We start from the raw sequence: 19,443 nt of genomic DNA, 5'->3' as shown, positions 1-19,443 counted from the left end.
GTGATTGTATAAAATGAATAGAAAAATCTCTTAATGAAAGAAAGAAAGAAAGAGAGAGAGAGAGAGAGGGAGGGAGGGAGGGAGGGAGGGAGGGAGGAAGGAAGGAAGGAAGGAAGGAAGGAAGGAAGGAAGGAAGGAGAGAGAGAGAGAAAAGAAAGAAGGAAGGAAGGAAGGAAGAAAGAAAGAAAGAAAGAAAGAAAGAAAGAAAGAAAGAAAGAAAGGGAGAAAGGAAGAAAGAAAGGAAGAAAGAAAGGAAGAAAGAAAAGGCCATTTTTGAGGAGGTTCTCACTATGCCGCGCTGGCTCACTAGACCAGGCTGAACTCGAACTCACAGAAATCCATTTGTCTCTGCCTCCTGCCAAGGACTGGGATTAGGGTGTGTACCATCACCCCCACGCACACAAAAATCGTTATTTTACAGCTTTTCACCTCACTGAAAATTCCAAAAACACAGAACCAAAAACACCAGAGAGAAGATTCAGGAAATTCCATGTCCCTACGAAGGGAATCCATCCATGACCTCTTAGTAAAAAACGAAATAAAAAAAAGCCACAAACCCAAGGAGAAATTTTATAATGAATAATTGCAGTCCCCAAAGAAAAGAAGCACCAAGCAAGATTACAGTGGGGAAGAAAGGGATCCACCAAACCTGAGGAAGAGATTGAGACCTTGCAGGATATACACAAACTAAAGCCCAGGAGACCGCCACATTTACATTGCACATGCGCAGTGAGCACTATTTGCTCCATGAACTGTCACTTATGCCTGAGGAAGAACGAGCATGCTTTTGTTTACCAGTGTTGCTTAGCAACGACTGTTCTATAACTGGATGCTTCAGTTTGACTGGTCAAACCATAGCCTCGAACTTGTGGGAGTCACAGGGTTAGGCTCTGGTTGTTAGACGGTCAGTGGTTAAAAGTCCATCATTTCCTAAAATTACTTAGTGTTGAGTTGATAGAAAGGTGGTCGCAGCTATGTTGTCCACCCCGAGGAAGCTCTTATGCTTTAAGAAGGAGCCGAAAACTCCCTTGGGGTTTTGTGATGGCCCAAGCAGGGCAACGGGATACTTGTCCTGCTTTTACTGTGGAACTGAAGACAGGTACTGCCAGCCTTATGACCCTGAAAATGAATTTCATGAAGCAGTATGCATGGGAAAGCTCAAAGTGGTGCTGCGTCTCCTCATGAAGAAGAATTTTCATGTGAATGATGAGGATGAAGGGAAACGGTAAGAACACTTGGAAGCTAATGATGAGGGGCCTTGAGGAAATCGGGTGATGGGAGAAGCCTACCTTGACTAGCTCTGTTGAGGGCAACAGGGGTGAGGAGAGACCAGCTGTGCTTTCTGGACTACAGTCTCCTTGGTACCCGTGATCACACAGAGGTCCAGTGTCCAGATCTTCTTCTGGAGCAGGAGAACCATAGACCAAAGCTCCAGCAGGTTTACTGTCACCCCGCAATCCCCCTATGGAGCATTTTCTTATGGAGCATCGAATACACAATGGAATAATCTAACAAACTATAAGGAAATGGGATTTAATTTCAATGTACCTATTAAACACAATGTTGTGTGTAGATGTAACCAATCGTCTTATTAAAATAAGAAACACAGAGCCAATGTAAAAGAGAAAGCCAAGAGGTCAGAGCTCAGAGATAAAATCTTACCTCCTGCAGTGCTCCTAGCTTCCCAGAGAGAGAGCTTCTTCCTGTTTGCCTGTCTTTAGTCTTTCTGTTATGCCTTCTCATTGGTTGTAAACCCAACCACATGACTGCCTCATCACTGCCTGTAAGTACCGCCTCCAGGTCTTAAAGACGTATGTCTCCAACACTGGCTGTATCACTGAACACACAGAAATATACCTAGCTCTTCTAACCACCACTCTCTTGCTATGGCTCTAATAGCTCTGACCCCAGGGCAACTTTATTTATTAACATACAATTAAAATCATATTACAGTACAAAAAAAATACCACCATATTTCCCCTTTTCTATTTTAATAAAAAGAAAAGAGGCAAAATGTTATAACTAACAAAAGAAAAACTATATACAAAAGTACAATAACTATATACAATATATACATGTAACAAATACCTAAACGATGTCTAGTCCATTTGTATTTGACAAATCAGAGAAAATAATTCCCTTATCTATCCTATTTTAGTAAGTCCAAAATGTATCTAATTCACTTTCTATCCTAATTAATCTTCAACTATAACAAACTAATCTTCAACTCCCTCAGAGACCCAAGAAGAAAATAATATTAGCTAACAAAAATAAAAACAGGAAGTGCACGCAAGCAACTTCCAAAAATTTTGTGAGTTGACAGAAACAGCCAGCTGCCTGCACAGTCACCTGAGGTTTCTCCACAGTGTTGGGGCATCATCTTCAGCCTATAGGCTTAGCATATCTGACAGACTCATTTGTGAAGTAGGTTGTACACAAGGTCAACAGTTCAACCTCACATTGGGTGAGAGCAATCCATGTACCAGAAACACCTGAATTCCACTAGTGTCATGTCATAATTCAGGTTTTTAAATTCTGGAAATTGTTGACAGTTTTTGAATTCAGCTGTCCATTCTTCTTGGCTGTGTATATATGGCTTCATCTCAGCATCCCCTTCTTCTCCACATCCCTCTATTAAATGCCAGTGTACTATTGAGAGGCACGAGCTTTCAGTTGCTGTTCCATTGCACAACAGAAGCCATTGGCCAACTGTCTGTTCAGCTGCCTTTATAGAAAATGACACTGTACCTTTTCCGGATTGCGAAGGCCACTTCAGGGATGGTGCCACATTGTCCTGGCCTCAGAAGATTGTGGTGATATTTTATTTGTACTGAAATGTTATTTTAATTTTATGTTAATAAATAAAGTTGCCCTGGGGTCAGAGCTATTAGAGCCATAGTAAGAGCGTGGTGGTTAGAAGAGCTAGGTAGATTTCTGTGTGTTCAGGGATACAGCCAGTATTGGAGACATACGCCTTTAAGACCTGGAGGGCGGTACTTACAGGCAGTGATGAGGCAGTCATGTGGTTGGGTTTACAACCAATGAGAAGGCAGAACAGAAAGATTATTTAAACAGGGACACAGGAAGTACCTCCCTCTCTCGGGGAAGCTAGGAGCACTGCAGGAGGTAAGATTTTATCTCTGAGCTCTGACCTCTCGGCTTTTCTCTTTTACCTTGGCTCTGTGTTTCTTATTTTAATAATACGATTGGTTACATCTACAGAAGATGCCTTTTGATAAAGCCATAATCACACTTGTTTTGGCAGGAATCGGTAGTCCTTTGTTTCGTGTCCTGTCTGTCCATTTTGTCCTGTTGATTCGAGCATACTTTGTTGTCCAGTGGCTAACTTTTGCCACAATGAAAGTTAACTCCATATGCAGTTTCTTCAATGCCCATATATTCTCTGAAGTAGATTGGTAGTGCCAGGGGCCGACATGTCTCAAAAAAGAAAAATTTCTATGTTATTAAAACATTTTAAATGCCATATTCGGTAGATCTCTGAAGGGTTTGACGATGACCTGTCTAAAATATATCTGCTCAATTTTTAAAACATATCTAATATGACTACAAGTTCTATTGTAATGTCTAACTATTATCTTTCATTTCTTTATATCCTAATAGTTGGTAATAATGTAAAGTATTTAAAACTAGTAATTGTCTTTTTCTTTTCTTTTCTCTCTTTTTTTTTTAAACAAGAACCTTAAATCTAATCTCCTTTGCGTAGCCTTTTTCCTAACCCTTGACAACAACTTGTAACCAAACCCCCTAAATAATGAAAATTATCCGAGACCCAAAACCCATTAAAAGAACCAAAAAACCACCCGCCCCACACCACCTCTTTGGGAATGTGGGTGTCGTATTCTTAAAACTGCTTCCTGCTGGGTATGGGCGAAGTTATCTTTATCCTGAAAGAAAAATTTTAGGTTAATTGTCAAATTCTAGGAAAGGTAACTATATCCTTCATTATTATCCCATCTGTGTATAATGCCAAAGTTCAAGGTTTATCTCAAGTCCTTATTCAAGTATTCCTTCAGACTGGTTCATCTCAGCTAGTCATCTCAAAATTGCTCTGAGTACCTTGTAGTTCAAAGCTGATCTTTAGATGATGTTTGTCAGCTTAGTGATATTATTATTGTCCACGTGGAATTGTTGTTGTTGTGGGGCCCCATCTTCTTCCTGGAGACTTCAGTTGAAGTTAGGCCTGGCCATGATTTCCTGCTGAAACCTGATAAGAGACTCGAGCACAAAGACATATATATGCAGCTAATTGAAGCCTTTTTTTCTAGAATTAGTACTCTATATGACCATTCATATCTTAACAAAGTTTAAAATGTATATATATATTAACCTTGTAAATTTTGATATAAAATTTATACTTTAAGAAAAGTTTAAAGAATCAGAATAGAATCAAAGAGTTGAGATTAGTAATAGAATAGCCCCTTAATTAATTTGGCTTTTTTCCTGTCCCATAGCAGAAAATGACTCTTTTATTCTGGCATGATACAGGAAGTTTGCATTTTCCTTTTAACAACATGCTTGTGTTTAAAAAAGGAGAGAGCCATTCTCCATCTCCAAAGTAAGCTTTAAATTTTAATTGAACTGAGACTATTAGAAGACCAATAGTGTTAAATCTTTAGAGAAAAGCAGAAACAAACATTTAGGAAGACAAAAAATTTTTTAGATAATGTATACCTATAAACCATTTCACTCTGTTTCCTGGGATAGATGATTTGTCCCCTTTCTTCAATTGTCTCATTTGTCTTGTGTTCTTCAGATTCCTTAACCTTCATTCTCCTAAAAGACAAAAACAAAAACCTTTCTCCAAGACTAATTTTGGGGATGTTCCTTTTTGGCAAGTTATTATCTGAATAAATGAAAAGGCATGTGTTACTGGTACAAGTTAGTTTAAATTGGATGTTCATGCTGGTTGATGAACTATCACCTCCTCTAATTAAGAGGTTTCTCTTGTTCAAATCGAACCTTTATCAATTTTGATGGTACCCACAGCTTATCTTCTCCTGTAGAAACAAAAGCAAAACCTCGTCCCCAACGTAATACATACCCTGGTTTCCATTCTGAGGTCAGCACAACCTTAAAGTATATAGGCTGATTTAATTCTGTAGTTTTTTCTATTATGCAATGTCTCTCTGCAGCTGTTGTTCCTTTCTCATTGGCATTGAGAAAATTCAAAGTTAACAGAGCATTAAGCAGTCTATTTCTGGGGGTTATTGTTACTCCTTTCTGTTTATTTAGCATATCCTTTAGAGTTCTGTTTGAACTTTCTATAACTGCTTGACCTGTAGGATGATGTGGTATACCTGTAATATGCTTTATTTTGTATTAAGCAAAAAACTGTTTCGTTTTAACAGCAACATATGATGGAGCATTGTCAGTTTTGATTTGTGCAGGTATACCCATGATGGCCATAACTTCTAGCAAATGAGTGATTACAGAATCAGCTTTTTCAGAACTCAAAGCAGTTGCCCATTGAAATCCTGAATAAGTATTGATGGTGTGATGTACATATTTCAATTTTCCAAATTCTGCAAAGTGAAACACATCCATCTGCATGATTTCATTCCTCTGAGTACCCTTTGGGTTACATCCTGCTGGTAATGGCGTTTGATTGTAGAAGGAACAATTAGGACATTTCTTTACTATTTCTTTGGCTTGTTGCCAGATTATGGAAAAATTCTTTTTTAAACCTTTACTATTGACATGATGTTTTTTATGAAATTCTAAGGCCTCCAGCACATTTCCTATCAATAATTTATCAATCTCATCATTGCTTTGTGCTAAAGGGCCTGGCAGACCAGTATGAGATTGGATGTGAGTTATATATAAAGGATGATTCCTTTTCCTGATTGTATCTTGTAATTGAATAAATAATTCAGTTAATTCTGAAGCATCAGGAATAAATTCTGCAGTCTCAATACTTAATACCACTCTTTCAGCATACTGAGAGTCAGTTACTATGTTGAGAGGTTCTGAAAAATCCATTAATACCAACAGAATAGCATACAATTCTGATTTTTGCACTGAATTATAAGGACTTTGAACCACTTTACTTAAATTTTCTGATTTGTAACCTGTCTTTCCTTGTTTGTTGGCATCTGTATAAAATGTACAAACTCCAGATATGGGTTTTTGCCGTACAATTTGAGGCAAGATCCAATCACTCTCTTTATAAGATCAATTCTATCGCTATTGGGATATTTGCTGTTAATTTCTCCAAAAAAATTACTGCAAGCTCTTTGCCAAGGTTCACTTTCTGTCCATAATTTTTCAATGTCCTCCTCAGTTAAAGGTACGACAATTTCTGCTGGGTCTATTCCTGCTAATTGACGAAGGCTCAATTTTCCTTGCCAAATCAAGACAGAGTTTTTTCCCCATAAGTTTTTAATTTTTTATTTGGTTTATTTGGTAAAAATATCCATTCCAATATAATATCTTCCCTCTGCATTAATATTCCAGTAGGAGAATGCCTAGAAGGTAATATAACCAAAATGCAAACCAGCTTTGGATCAATATGATCCACGTACACTTCATGTACTTTCTTTTCTACCAAGGCTAATTCTTTCTCAGCTTCAGGTGATAATTCTCTTGGACTATTTAAGTCCTTGTCACCTTCTAAGGTTTTGAACAAATTAGTCAGTTCATCATTTTTTACCCCAACAATAGTTCGTAGATGAGAAATATCTCCAAATAATCTTTGAAAGTCATTAAGAGTCTGTAGTCTATCTCTCCTAATTTGCACCTTTTGGGGTCTAATTATTGTAGCTCTATTTTATATCCTAAATAATTAATAGAATCTCTTCTTTGTATCTTTTCAGGAGCAATTTGTAATCCCCAGCAAGGCAAAATTTTCTTTACTTCTTCAAACATTCTTTCTAAAGTATCTGCATTTGAGTCAGCTAGTAAAATATCATCCATATAATGATAAATTATAGATTTAGGAAATTTTTTATGTGTCACTTCCAATGGCTGTTGTACAAAATATTGGCACATATTTGGGCTATTCAACATTCCCTGTGGGAGGACCTTCCATTGAAATCTTTTAACCGGTTGAGAATTATTATAAGTAGGCACTGTGAAAGCAAATCTTTCTCTGTCTTTTTATTGAAAGGGTATTGAAAAGAAACAGTCTTTTAAATCAATAACTATGAGAGGCCATCCTTTTGGTAACAGAGTAGGTAAAGGAATTCCAGATTGTAGGGAGCCCATTGGCTGAATGAATTACTTTGTTACTTGCTCTAAGGTCTGTTACCATTCTCCATTTACCAGATTTCTTTTTAATAACAAATACAGGAGAATTCCAAGGGCTGGTTGATTCTTCAATATGCTGAGCATTTAACTGTTCTCCTACCAGCTCTTCTAAAGCCTGGAGTTTCTCTGCTGTTAAAGGCCATTGCTGAACCCATACAGGCTTGTCTGTTAACCATTTTAAAGGTAGAGCTGTTGGTATCTTTGGAAGATTATCAATTGTTGTGCCCTGTTCTTGTATAATATGGATGGCTGTGACCACTCAAAATAATGCCTTCTAACATTTCTCTCAGAAACATGTGCTAGTTTATTATTTGTTTCTGAGATTGGAGGGATGTTAATCTGAGTATTCCATTGTTGCAACAAGTCTTGACCCCACAGGTTCATAGCTATGTTTGCCATATATGGTTTTAATTTTCCTCTCTGTCCTTCTGGACCTATACATTCGAGCCATCTTACACTCTGTTTCACCTGAGATAATGTCCCAATTCCTAACAGTTGAACGTTTACCTCCTGAAGAGGCCAAGCTGGATGCCAAAATTCTGGTGTAATTATGGTAACGTCCGCACTTGTGTCTACCAGACCAGACAACAAAACTCCATTTATTTTTATCGTTAATTTTGGTGTCTGTTCATTAATAGATGTTTGCCCAAACATTTTCTTTATGTTTTCTCCTGAATTTTCTATTCTCTCTGTTTCATCATCCTGACCAGCATGATTTATTCCAATAGGTATTTGGTTATTTAATCGCTATGAGCAGGGGTTTCCTCTATGGCTGCAGGAAAGATTTGAATTGGATTTGCTATGGGGGCCTGCATGAGGCCCCTCCGGGAGTTTCCTGAAAACTGAGGCAAAGGATTACCCTGTCTGTCCTTTGTTGATCTACATTCATTGGTCCAGTGTTTTCCCTTACCACACCTTCTGCATACTCTAGAAGGAAGAGACATTCTGTTGCCATTGTTCCTTGAAGAATCAATGTTTCTAGGAATGACCTGTTTACAGTCCCTTTTCAAATGACCTTGCTTTCCACATCCAAAACATTTAACACTCCTCAAACCTTTTGAAATTGCTTCTCCTACCCACATATCATCATGCTCATGAGCCTCAACATTAACCGTGACTCTAATCCAATCTTCCAAAGGTGCAGATCTTGCCTTTAACGGCCTGATTATTCTTTTGCATGCTGCATTCACATTCTCAAATGCCAGAGCTTCAATTATTGCCTTACTATCTTCTGATTCTAAGACCATTCTCTCTACTGCTGAAGCAGTCTTTGTAAAAAATCTGTGAAAGATTCTTTTGGGCCTTGTATATCCTTTGTAAATGATTCAGGTTTTTTTCCTGGTTCTTCAACTCTGTCCCATGCATTCAAGGCTGCCATTCGACATAAAATTAGGGTTTGGACATCATATAAACATTGTGTTTGTACTGAAGCATATTGGCCTTTTCCAATAAGCTGATCCTGACAAACTTGTATTCCTTTATCCCTCCATTGTTTTTCTATGTTTTTAGCTTCATCCTTAAACCATGTTAGAAATTGAAGTCTCTGGCTGGGTTCCAGAACATCTTGTGCCAGCTCCTGACAGTCCTGTGGTACAATCCTATTATATGTTGACCAAGAGTTTAACATTTGCTTTACATATTGGGAATGCATGCCATAAGATACTATTGCCTCCTTAAACCTTTTAAATTCCAACAGTTCAATTGGAGCCCAAATATTTTGTGTAATCATTTGATCAGGCAACTGCTGTACGGTTACAGGATAAATTAAGGGTGACTGTGTGAAAACAGGCTTTCTTTCTATAACCTTATGATCCAAACTTGAAACAACTTCACTGTTAATTTCTTCTGTCTGAATTTTTACAGGTTTAACAAGTTTTTCTAAAGCTGTCATCCTGTCACTTAAATCGACTATCTTTTTAAATTGTAAAATGAGGATAAGCATAGTGATAAACTGCATAATTCCAATAATACTAATCTTCTCATATAGTTGTTCCATTGTCAGACTGCCTAAAATTTCAAACAAAACCCAATTTTCTTCCAATGTACACATAAAACCCATTTTTTTTTAAATGTGGAAAAACTTTGTTTTTTTAAATAGTTTCCTTTATGACTTACCAAATCTGCGTAGAACAGTAGAAATCCGAGCGAATTTCAAAACAGCCACCTAGTGTCCTAGGTGTGAATTCAGAGAGAGAGAGAGAGAGAGAGAGAGAGAGAGAGAGAGAGAGAGAGAGAGCAAAACCGAAAGTGAAAGCAAAGGCGTAGCCAGCTAAAGCTTAAATCCAGCCACTTGTTCCCTCTTGAGCAGAGTCAATGCTTGGCTTTACAGGCAGGGGCCCTGTTTAGCAGCGCAGGCCTGAGTTGTTTGTAGCACTGGCTATAAGCAAGCAGTTCCCAGTTAGTCCGGCCTGAGGCCAAGCAGACCTGGGCGGGGGCTAGGGAGTTGGCTGCTTGGACTAGGGAGCCGACCCCAAGCAGTTTTTAATGGATTCTTGTCAGGTTGGGCACCAGATGTAGATGTAACCAATCGTCTTATTAAAATAACAAACACAGAGTCAATGTAAAAGAGAAAGCCGAGAGGTCAGAGCTCAGTCCTAAAATCTTAACTCCTGCATGCAGTACTCCTAGCTTCCCTGAGAGAGAGCTTCTTCCTGTTTGTCTGTCTTTAAATAGTCTTTCTGTTCTGCCTTCTCATTGGATGTAAACCCAACCACATGACTGCCTCATCACTGCCTGTAAGTACTGCCCTCCGAGTCTTAAAGGCATATGTCTCCAATACTGGCTGTATCCCTGAACACACAGTAATCTACCTAGCTCTTCTAACCACCATGCTCTTGCTATGGCTCTAGTAGCTCTGACCCCAGGGCAACTTTATTTATTAACATACAATTAAAATCATATTTCAGTACAAATAAAAACATCACCATAGTTGTATAAACTGTAGAAACTACAGAGGTCAAGTAGTGTTCCTCATAATGTTTTCCTCCCACCAAAAATCACTCAAAAACATTCAATATGAATCTTTTATTTGTGTGCACTAACATTTATATTCCTCACTGAAAATAATAGAAATAATCAAAATTTGATAGATGGTTGTGTGTTCCTCTTCCTGTGCTCTTTCATTTTCTTGTTGTTTCTCACTAGTTTCCTGGGGATATCACTCTCCCATCTCCGTAAATTTCTCTTGGGTTTCTTTACTCATAAGTTTGTATATTTCTGAAAGTTTATTCAGTGCGGCCTTGATCAGCCACCATTTTAATAACACAATGTACTGACAAACTCCAAGTTCTCTGAAAGTTACTTCTGACATCTTTACTTACTTTTAATAGAGGTGATTGAAGCTTGCTGTGAATTTCATAATTTACAAATCAACAAATTAACTTGCTTTCCCAATTTTGGGTTTACTTGAGGTGACCCAAAATGTCCTAAATCCCCCTCATGAAATTGATATTAGATACTGATGTTAGGCATAGCATGCATCTAATTCATATGTATGCTGTGAATATAACTATTGTCAAAAATGGCCATTCTTATATATTTGAATTGAAGTTCCATACTGACTTCCTTTGAATTAAAGTTCCTTAAAAATCAAAGCCAATTTTGCTGTGCATTTAGATTTTGCTCTTGACACATTTCAGTTTTTATCAATAGTATACTTCATAACTATGTTAAAAACAGTATAAAGACTAATAATGATGTGTGTATATCACATTACATACCACATTTCACTTAGTAGGTATATCATGCATGGCACAATGATATGTATTAAGAATTGGTTTTAAGTGTTGCCAATCATTGTTGTACATTATGAATTATAAATGACATTTATCTTTAGCTTAATTAAAATGTAAGAAAAATCAAATCTCAAACTCAGTGCTGTGCCATATCTACAATCCAGGCTACCTGGAGGCTGAGGTCTCAGGAGCATACATTTACAGCAGAACAAGTCTCAAGTTTTGAAGAGATCAACTTGGACTTGAAAATATATACTTGTTCTGTACATTCAGTATTTCTTATATGTATATGTTTTAGGTCTAAATACATGGGACTGGATAATCTGTCCTGGTACACATCTCTGGAAAAGACTAATTTTTTCTCTGTCAGAGGTCATTAAATATTTCTTACAGACCATCTAGTGATGAGCTCTCATGAGATTTTCCTTATCCAAATTAGCATTTCAACTGATGGTTTCATTTTTCAGATCTCATTTAAGCAGCCATATTATTGAGATTTCATAGGTATAGCTTCCCTGCCATAGCTGGAAGACACAATCTTTTAACAGATATACTAATACTCCAACTCTTATCTTTCCACCTCTTTTTCAGTGATGTTCCTTGACCTGGAGATGTAAGAGTTGTGGTGTAGATATTTCAGCCTGAGTTTTGTAAATATGTAAATACAGATGTAATTTATGAATACTCTAACTAGAACCTTATACCAGTGTGTACAGACCTATAAAGAGCTATCCATTATATGTGCATTTAAGACGGGTTTTTATTTTTCTAGGTGAAAGATTAATCATAAAATTTCTTTTTTTATGTTTTTTTTTGTTTTCTTTTATTTAATAATTTAATTTTACACATCAGCCACGGATTTCCTTGTCCTTTCCCCTCCTGCCCTCCCAAACCCCACCTTCCCCCCAACCCACCCCCCATTCCCATCTTCCTCAGGGCAAATCATAAAATTTCTTGTATGATATAAAAAGTTCTACTCTAATTCCTTTACTCTCTGTTACTGGATTTGAGAAACATATTCTTCTTCCCACTAATCCAAATAGTCTAAAAGAGCTACAGGGTCCATGCACTCATAAGAGGAAGCCATTTCTCCTAGGTTAGTGATGCATTATATAAATGCTTGTCTAAAGGAATGGGACAGAATGTACATTCTCATGCACCCTGGTTAGAACTGTATTTCACAAGTTCTCTAATAAGGTATTTATAATAAAATGATATAGACCTATAATGACCAGAGAAAATGTCTTCCTCTGAAATAGAATCCTTATGAGGTATTCATCATAGGAGTTCTCTCATGGCCTGAAAGAATGCCACATCTTTACACCTTCTGTTTAGTAATCATCTCTAAGTCTTCCAGAGCAGTGCATTTGATTGATAATCATGTAAGGAGAGTATGTTCTTGAAAGATAGATTTCTTTATTCTAGATGAAATATCCTTAAATACAATTTTTCAAATTAAATGGACAGTTCTTATTTTCTTCCTTCTGTATATTGTAATAGGAGTAATGCCAAAGATATTTTCCATAACACTTACATTCCTATAATGAGCTGGAGGAAATGTGGGCTTATAAAATGGGACCTGTGTAATATAGAAGAAATATTGACTATAGACACATGAATCTCTCCCACCTGCCTATTCCCAAATAATGAGTTGGAGGTTTATTATCAATTACAAACTGTTTCGTGTATGGCTCAGGCTTATTGCTAGCTAGCTCTTACCTCTTAGATTAGCCCATTTCTATTAATTTATGTATTGCCATGTGTTTTGTGGCTTTACTTGTGTTCTATTACATCTTGCTCCTCTAGAGGCATGCATTGTCACCCCTAACTCTATCTTTCTTCTCCCCGTATCTCTCCTTGGATTTTTCACCTGGCTCTAAGCTGCCTTGCCATATAGGCCAAAGAGCTTTATTCATCATCCCATAAGAGCAACACCTATTCGCAGGGTTCGAAAGACCATTCCACAGCAATCGACAAAACTTTCATTGTGGATTGGAGAAATTAGCCACATTCTTATCCAGCTACATAATTTAAATGTTCTCCTACGTGTTTTGCATAAGTTTGCAAGTAGCTCAATAATGTACAGTTGTAAAGATGTGCTCACAAAATAGAATCTACTCATTCTGTGTTAATCATGCCTCATAGACTACATTTCAATTATCAAATATTGGATGAACGTGGTGTCTTCCAACCTTTTATGTAACCAATTTCAAAAAATTCTAACATTCTTCTTGTCCATAGTGCTATAAGATTTAAAAATGTGATAGTGTATACTTTTCACACAGCTTCTTCATTAATTGTAAAGAATGCACCATTCATAAACTTTTGTTTTGGAAAACAACAGTTGTTTCGTTTTCTTCTCTATTATGTAACTGCATTATCCAATGCAGTAACTATTTCTCCAGGGTGAAAATCTACCTAGATCATGCTCATGTGTTATATATCCTAAAATGAGAATACAGAATCTTGGTACATAAAAAGAATATATTCATTCATGACAAAATTTTAACGTAAGTTTCTGTCATGAAATGAAAAAAAAAAAACACCATGGACATGATATCTTCTAGACACAATGGATCTGATGCACAAGTGAATTCATAAAGACTGTGGCAGAACACAAAAAACTTGCACAGGTTCAACTACATGGAGTTCCAGCATTGAGGAGGGTGGAAAATGAAGTAGGGTTCCTATCCCTAACAAAGAAGGTATCTGAAATTTATACCTACAAGAAAAGGGAAAACCTGTTTTCTATAATGGAGTGACTCTGTGTGTACAAAATCCCATGGCCAAGAGTAGTTGGCCAACAAAAATGAATTCCAGGTTTTTTTGTGTATGTGTCAGGGGGAATTTGTGTTTTCTCATTTTTGTTTTTATATTTGTTTTGTGGTATTATTGCAAAAGAAAAAGAAAAGGGAAAGCTAAAGCTTAGGTTCATAATGTGGAAGGGAGGATCTGGAGTGAGTTGGGGGAAGGGAAAGCATGATCAAAATATCTTGCATGAAATTTTGAAAACCAGTAATCTTGTAATTGTTAAAAAATATGGATCTAAAAAATAAACATTTTAAACATTAAAAAAGTAATTTATAAAAGGAACAATAGACAGCTAACAACTACTGAAAGAGGGAAAATTAGTCTTTTCCAGGGATAAGTCCCCTAGTGGTCATGCAACAGTATTTAATCACACACTCTAAATAGCCAGACCTCCAACTTAGGAAGGAACCTAAGGCTCTTGCTCAGTGAGTTTCCCATGACCTTCATGTACATACCCTCTGCTCATCCATGCCTTTTCAATCATGTCCATTCTTGCTCTTTTAACAATAGCTAGGAAATGAAAAAAATCTTAATGTAGTTCAACTGATAGATGGATAATGAAAATGTGGTACATATACACAAAAGCAACATGAAGTGGACTCAGCAGGTTACATTCTCTCTCTCTCTCTCTCTCTCTCTCTCTCTCTCTCTCTCTGTGTGTGTGTGTGTATAAAACAGTAATAATTTTAAAAAGAGGCTATCAGTTTAAGAGGTAATGGAAAAACAGAATAATTTGGAAGGTGAAAACATTGGAAGAGATCAAGGAGGGAAAGAAAAAGGTAAAGTGATATAATTTATATGTTAATCAAAATATAATATGGAATTAAAAAACCAGAACTGGAGATATTCTGTAGTGCTTAAAGTGTTTCTTACTCTGCATTAGAACTAAAGTTTAGTTCTTAGAATGCAGTTCAAGTGGGCACAACTGCCTGTTACTTCAACTCCAGGGAATACAACACTTTATTCTAGCCACCTCAAGCACCTTCACACACATAACATATAGAATTACACAGAGAGACAGAGACAGAAAAATTTATTTTTTCATATATTTGTATTTTATTTTATTTTTTTCTTTAGAGTTTTTTATTCATTTTACATACCAATCAAAGATCCCTTCTTCCCTTCCTCTGCCCCTCCAGCTTCCCCTTCCCAACCCACCCTTCATTCCCTCCTACAAGAAGGTAAGGGCTCCCATGGGGAGGTACATTTAGTACAGGCAGGTCCAAGCCCCACCCCCTGAACCAAGGCTATGCAAGGTGTCCCATCATAGGTAGTGCTCTCCAAAAAGCCTTCTCATGCACCAGGGATGGATTCTGATCCTACTGCCAGGAGGCCACTTAAGCAGATCAAGCTACACAACTGTCACACGATGAAGAGGGCCTAGTCCAGTCCTATGCAGGCTCCACAGCTATTGATCCAAATTGCATGAGTTTCGACTAGTTTGGTTTGGTCATCTCTGCAGGTTTCCCCATCATGATCTTGATGCCCCTTGCTCATACAATCCCTCTTCTCTCTCTTTGACTGGACTCCTGGAGCTTGGCCTGATACATGGTTGTGGATCTCTGCATCTGCTTCCATCAATTACTGGAGAAAGGCTGTATGATGACAGTTAGGGTATTCACCGATCTGATTACCAGGGTAAGCCAGTTCAGGCACCCTCTCCACTATTTCTACTAGTCTAAGCTGGGGTCATCCTTGGGGACTCCTGGCAACTTCCCTAGCACTAGTTTTCTCTCTATACCCATGATATCTCCCTTTATCATGGTATCTCTTTCAATGCTTTCCCACTCCATCCATTCCAGCTCAATCATCCAGTTCCCTTATGTTCTCATCCTTCCCCTACCCCCTAACCTCCATGGCCCACCCCTCATCCCCAGTTTACTCACGGAGATCATCTCTTTCCCCTTCCCAGGGCAATCCATGTGTCCCTCTTTGGGTACTCCTTGTTAGCTAGCTTCTCTGGAGCTGTGGGTTGTAGTCTGAGTGAGTACATACCATGTTTGAGTGAGTATATACCATGTTTGTCCTTCTGAGTCTGGGTTACCTCACTCAGGATGATATTTTCTAGTTCTATCCATTTGTCTGAAAATTTCATGATGTCATTGTTTTTCACTTCTGAGTAGTACTCCATTGTGTATATGTACCACATTTTCTTAATCCATTTTTCTGTTGAGGGGCATCTAGGTTGTTTCCAGGTTCTGCCTATTACGAATAATGATGCTATGAACATAGTTGAGCATGTGTCTTGTGGTGTGATTGAATATTCCGTGGGTATATGCCATAGAGTGGTAGAGCTGGGTCTTGAGGAAAATTGACTCCCAATTTTCTGAAACACCACCATATTGATTTCCAAAGTGGCTGTATAAGTTTGCACTCCTACCAGCAGTGGAGGAGTGTTCACCTTGCTCTACATTCTCTCAAACATACGCTGTCTTCAGTGTTTTTGATCTTAGCCATTCTGACAGGTGTAAGATGATATCTCAGAATCAGTTTGATTTGCATTTACCCGATGGCTAAGAATGTTGAGCAATTTGAGAAATTTAATTTTTTTAATTTAAGAATTTTTTATTCATTTTACATACCAGTGACAGATCCTCCTCTCATCCCTCCTTCCACTCCCCCACAGCCTTCCTCCCCCTTACCCAACCCCCATCCCCTCCTCTGAAAGCGAAAGGCCTCCCATGGGGAATCACCAAAGCATGGTACATTCAGTTGAGGCAGAACCAAGGCCCTCCCCCTTGCATCATGGCTGAGCAAGGTGTCCCACCATTGGTAATAGGCTCCAGAAAGCCAGCTCATGTACCAGGGATAGATCCTGATCCCATTGCTAGGGTCCCTTCAAGTAGACCCAGCTACACAAATGTCTCCAGTGTGCAGAGGGCCTAGTTCAGTCCCATGTGGGGTTCCAAAGCTGTCTAAAGTTTGTGAGTTCCTATGAGCTTGGTTCAGTAGTCTCTGTATATTTCCCCATCATGATCTTGACCCTCTTGCTCATAGAATCCCTCCTCCCTCTCTTGGATTGGACTCCCTGAGCTTGGCCTGGTGCTTGGCTATGGATCTCTGCATCTGCTTCCATCATAATGATGACAGTTATGCTATTCACTAATCTGATTACCCAGCTGGGTAGTTCAGGCATCCTCTCGACTATTTCTGGTAGTCTAATCTGGGGTTGTCTTTGCAGATTCCTGGGAATTTCCCTAGCACCAGGTTTCTCCTTAACCCCATAATTACTCTCTCTATCAAAATATCTCTTTCATTGCTCTCCCACTCCATCCATCCCCCCCTTGACTATCCTGTTCCCACATGTTTTCATCTCCCCTCCTCTCCCCATATTGCCCCCCATCACCAGTTTACACATGGAGAACTCATTTATTTCCCCTTCTCAAGGTGATCCATGTGTCCCTCTTAGGATCCTCCTTGTTTCCTAGCTTCTCTGGAGTTGTGGGAAGAATAACTACTATATAAATAAAATTTAAATTAATTAGAAATGAAACATCTATTATTACATTGAGGATACAAATAAAACAACTGAATGTATAAGAAAATTAATACACAACTTGGATGTGAAATTCAGGAGAAAGAATGTGAAAACTATCACAGTAATTTTTCCAACATAATATTTGTATTGCTTATTGGGAATTGCAAAAAGTGTGTAACAATCACATTAGCTTCCCATTTCTCCCAGGTCCACCACCCAACACCTGTGTCCCTGCTCCAAATACACCAAGTAGAATTTGTGTTGCTCATGTACTCATTGGAGTCACTGGCTATTGGGAATTTCACTTTTGCAGGTTTTCTTTACTGGAAATATGTCTCTATACACAAAGCATAGAAATTCTTTCAAAAGAATCAGCATTAGAGTGAAAATCCAGTACAAAAACATTAGAGATACAAAGGTATGTGTATTATTATATTTAGATATTAATAAATTAAAAGTAATGAGCACATCTTTTATGATCCCTGAGATGCTACTGTTCAGAGATTGCGTTTGTTAATTTTCTGTTTCTATGATAAAACATCATGACCAGAAGCATCTTACAGAATGAAGAGTGTATTTAGGCTTTAAGTTCCAAAAGCATAGGAGTCTATCATGGTGGGGAGACTTAGCACAAATGGCCAACCTGGGGGCAGGAAAAGAAAGCTTAGAGGTTCCATCTCAACCACACTCAGGAAGCAGAGAGCAAACACAATGGGCAGAGACTATGACCATTCAAGGCCTGTCTCCAGTGACAGATGTCATCTATCAAAGCTCCATCTCCCAGATGTTCCACATCCTCCCCAATTAGCACCACCCTCTGGGACCAAGTGTTCAAATAGCTGAACTTGTGTGGGACATTCTCGTTCAAAAGTAGCTCAGACAGCAAATATAATTATCTAACACTATAGATAGTGTGTGGAGATTTTCAGGGATAGAAAATATGCTCTATGAAACAACAGCAGAAATTTCCTCATATCAAGAGAAATAAATACACCCAGGTACACAGAATAAATTTAGAATCACAACAGACATGACCAGATAAAAACTTCTCCTCTTAGTATTGAAATCATGTAAAACTAAAAACATTTTTTCATTTCATTTTCGTTTTTGTTTTTGTTTTTCGAAACAGGGTTTCTCTGTGTAGCTTTGCTCCTTTCCTGGGACTCGCTTTGTAGCCCAGGCTGGCCTTGAACTCACAGAGATCCACCTGGCTCTGCCTCCCGAGTGCTGGTACTACAGGCGTGCGCCACCACCGCCCGGCCTCATTTCATTTTCTTTTTTTTTTTTTTTTTTTTTTTTTTTTTTTTTGGTTTTTTTATTATTATTATTATTATTATTATTATTATTATTTTATAACACCATTCAGTTCAACATAATAGCCACAGAATCCCCTGTTCTCCCCCTCTCGCCCACCCCTCCCCCCAGCCCACCCCCCATTCCCACCTCCTCCAGATCAAGGTCTCCCCCGAGGACCGGGGTTGACCTGGTAGACTCAGTCCAGGCAGGTCCATTCCCCCCTCCCAGATCGAGCCAAGTGTCCCTGCATAAGTCCCAGGATTCAAACAGCCAACTCATGCAACGAGCCCAGGACCTGGCACCAATGCACAGCTGCCTCCCAAACAGATCAAGCCAAATGACTGTCTCACCCATTCAGGTGGCCTGATCCAGTTGGGGGCCCCTCAGCCTTTGGTTCATAGATCCTGTGCTTCCATTCATTTGGTTATTTGTCCCGGTGCTTTATCCAACCTTGGCTTCAACAATTCTCTCTCATATAAATCCTCTTCTTACTCACTAATTAGACTCCCAGTGCTCCACCAGGGGCCCAGCCGTGGATGTCTGCCTTCAGATTCCTCAGTCCTTGGATGGGGTTTATGGCACCACTATCTGGGTGTCTGGCCATCCCATCACCAGAGTAGGTCAGTTCCTGCCGTCTCGCGACCATTGCCAGCAGTCTTTTGAGGGGGTATCTTTGTGAATCTCCGTGGGCCTCCCTAGCTCTCTGCTTCCTCCCCTTCTCACCTTCTCATGTGGTCTTCATTTACCATGGTCTCCTATTCCTTGTTCTCCCTCTCTTTTCTTGATCCAGCTAGGATCTCCCACTCTTTCCCTCGACTGTCGCCCTTCATTGTTCCCACTCATGACCAGGCTATTCAT

At 38.6% G+C, this 19,443-nt stretch overlaps 1 protein-coding gene across 1 annotated transcript in view; it reads left to right on the top strand.

The window, feature by feature from the left end:
• The first annotated feature begins 832 nt into the window (after positions 1–832).
• LOC143273837 (uncharacterized) overlaps positions 833–19,443 on the top strand; it is a 77,908-nt gene continuing 59,297 nt past the window's right edge. The window contains exon 1 of the mRNA XM_076574022.1: positions 833–1,225. Coding sequence (XP_076430137.1) covers positions 975–1,225 — 251 coding nt within the window. The 5' untranslated portion in view covers positions 833–974. The remainder of the gene's footprint in view (positions 1,226–19,443) is intronic.

This window comes from Peromyscus maniculatus, chromosome 6 (genome assembly GCF_049852395.1).
Source record: "Peromyscus maniculatus bairdii isolate BWxNUB_F1_BW_parent chromosome 6, HU_Pman_BW_mat_3.1, whole genome shotgun sequence".
Lineage (NCBI taxonomy): Eukaryota > Metazoa > Chordata > Mammalia > Rodentia > Cricetidae > Peromyscus > Peromyscus maniculatus.
The sequence above is the reverse complement of the archived record's forward strand: the minus strand, read 5'-3'. Positions and strand labels throughout refer to the sequence as shown.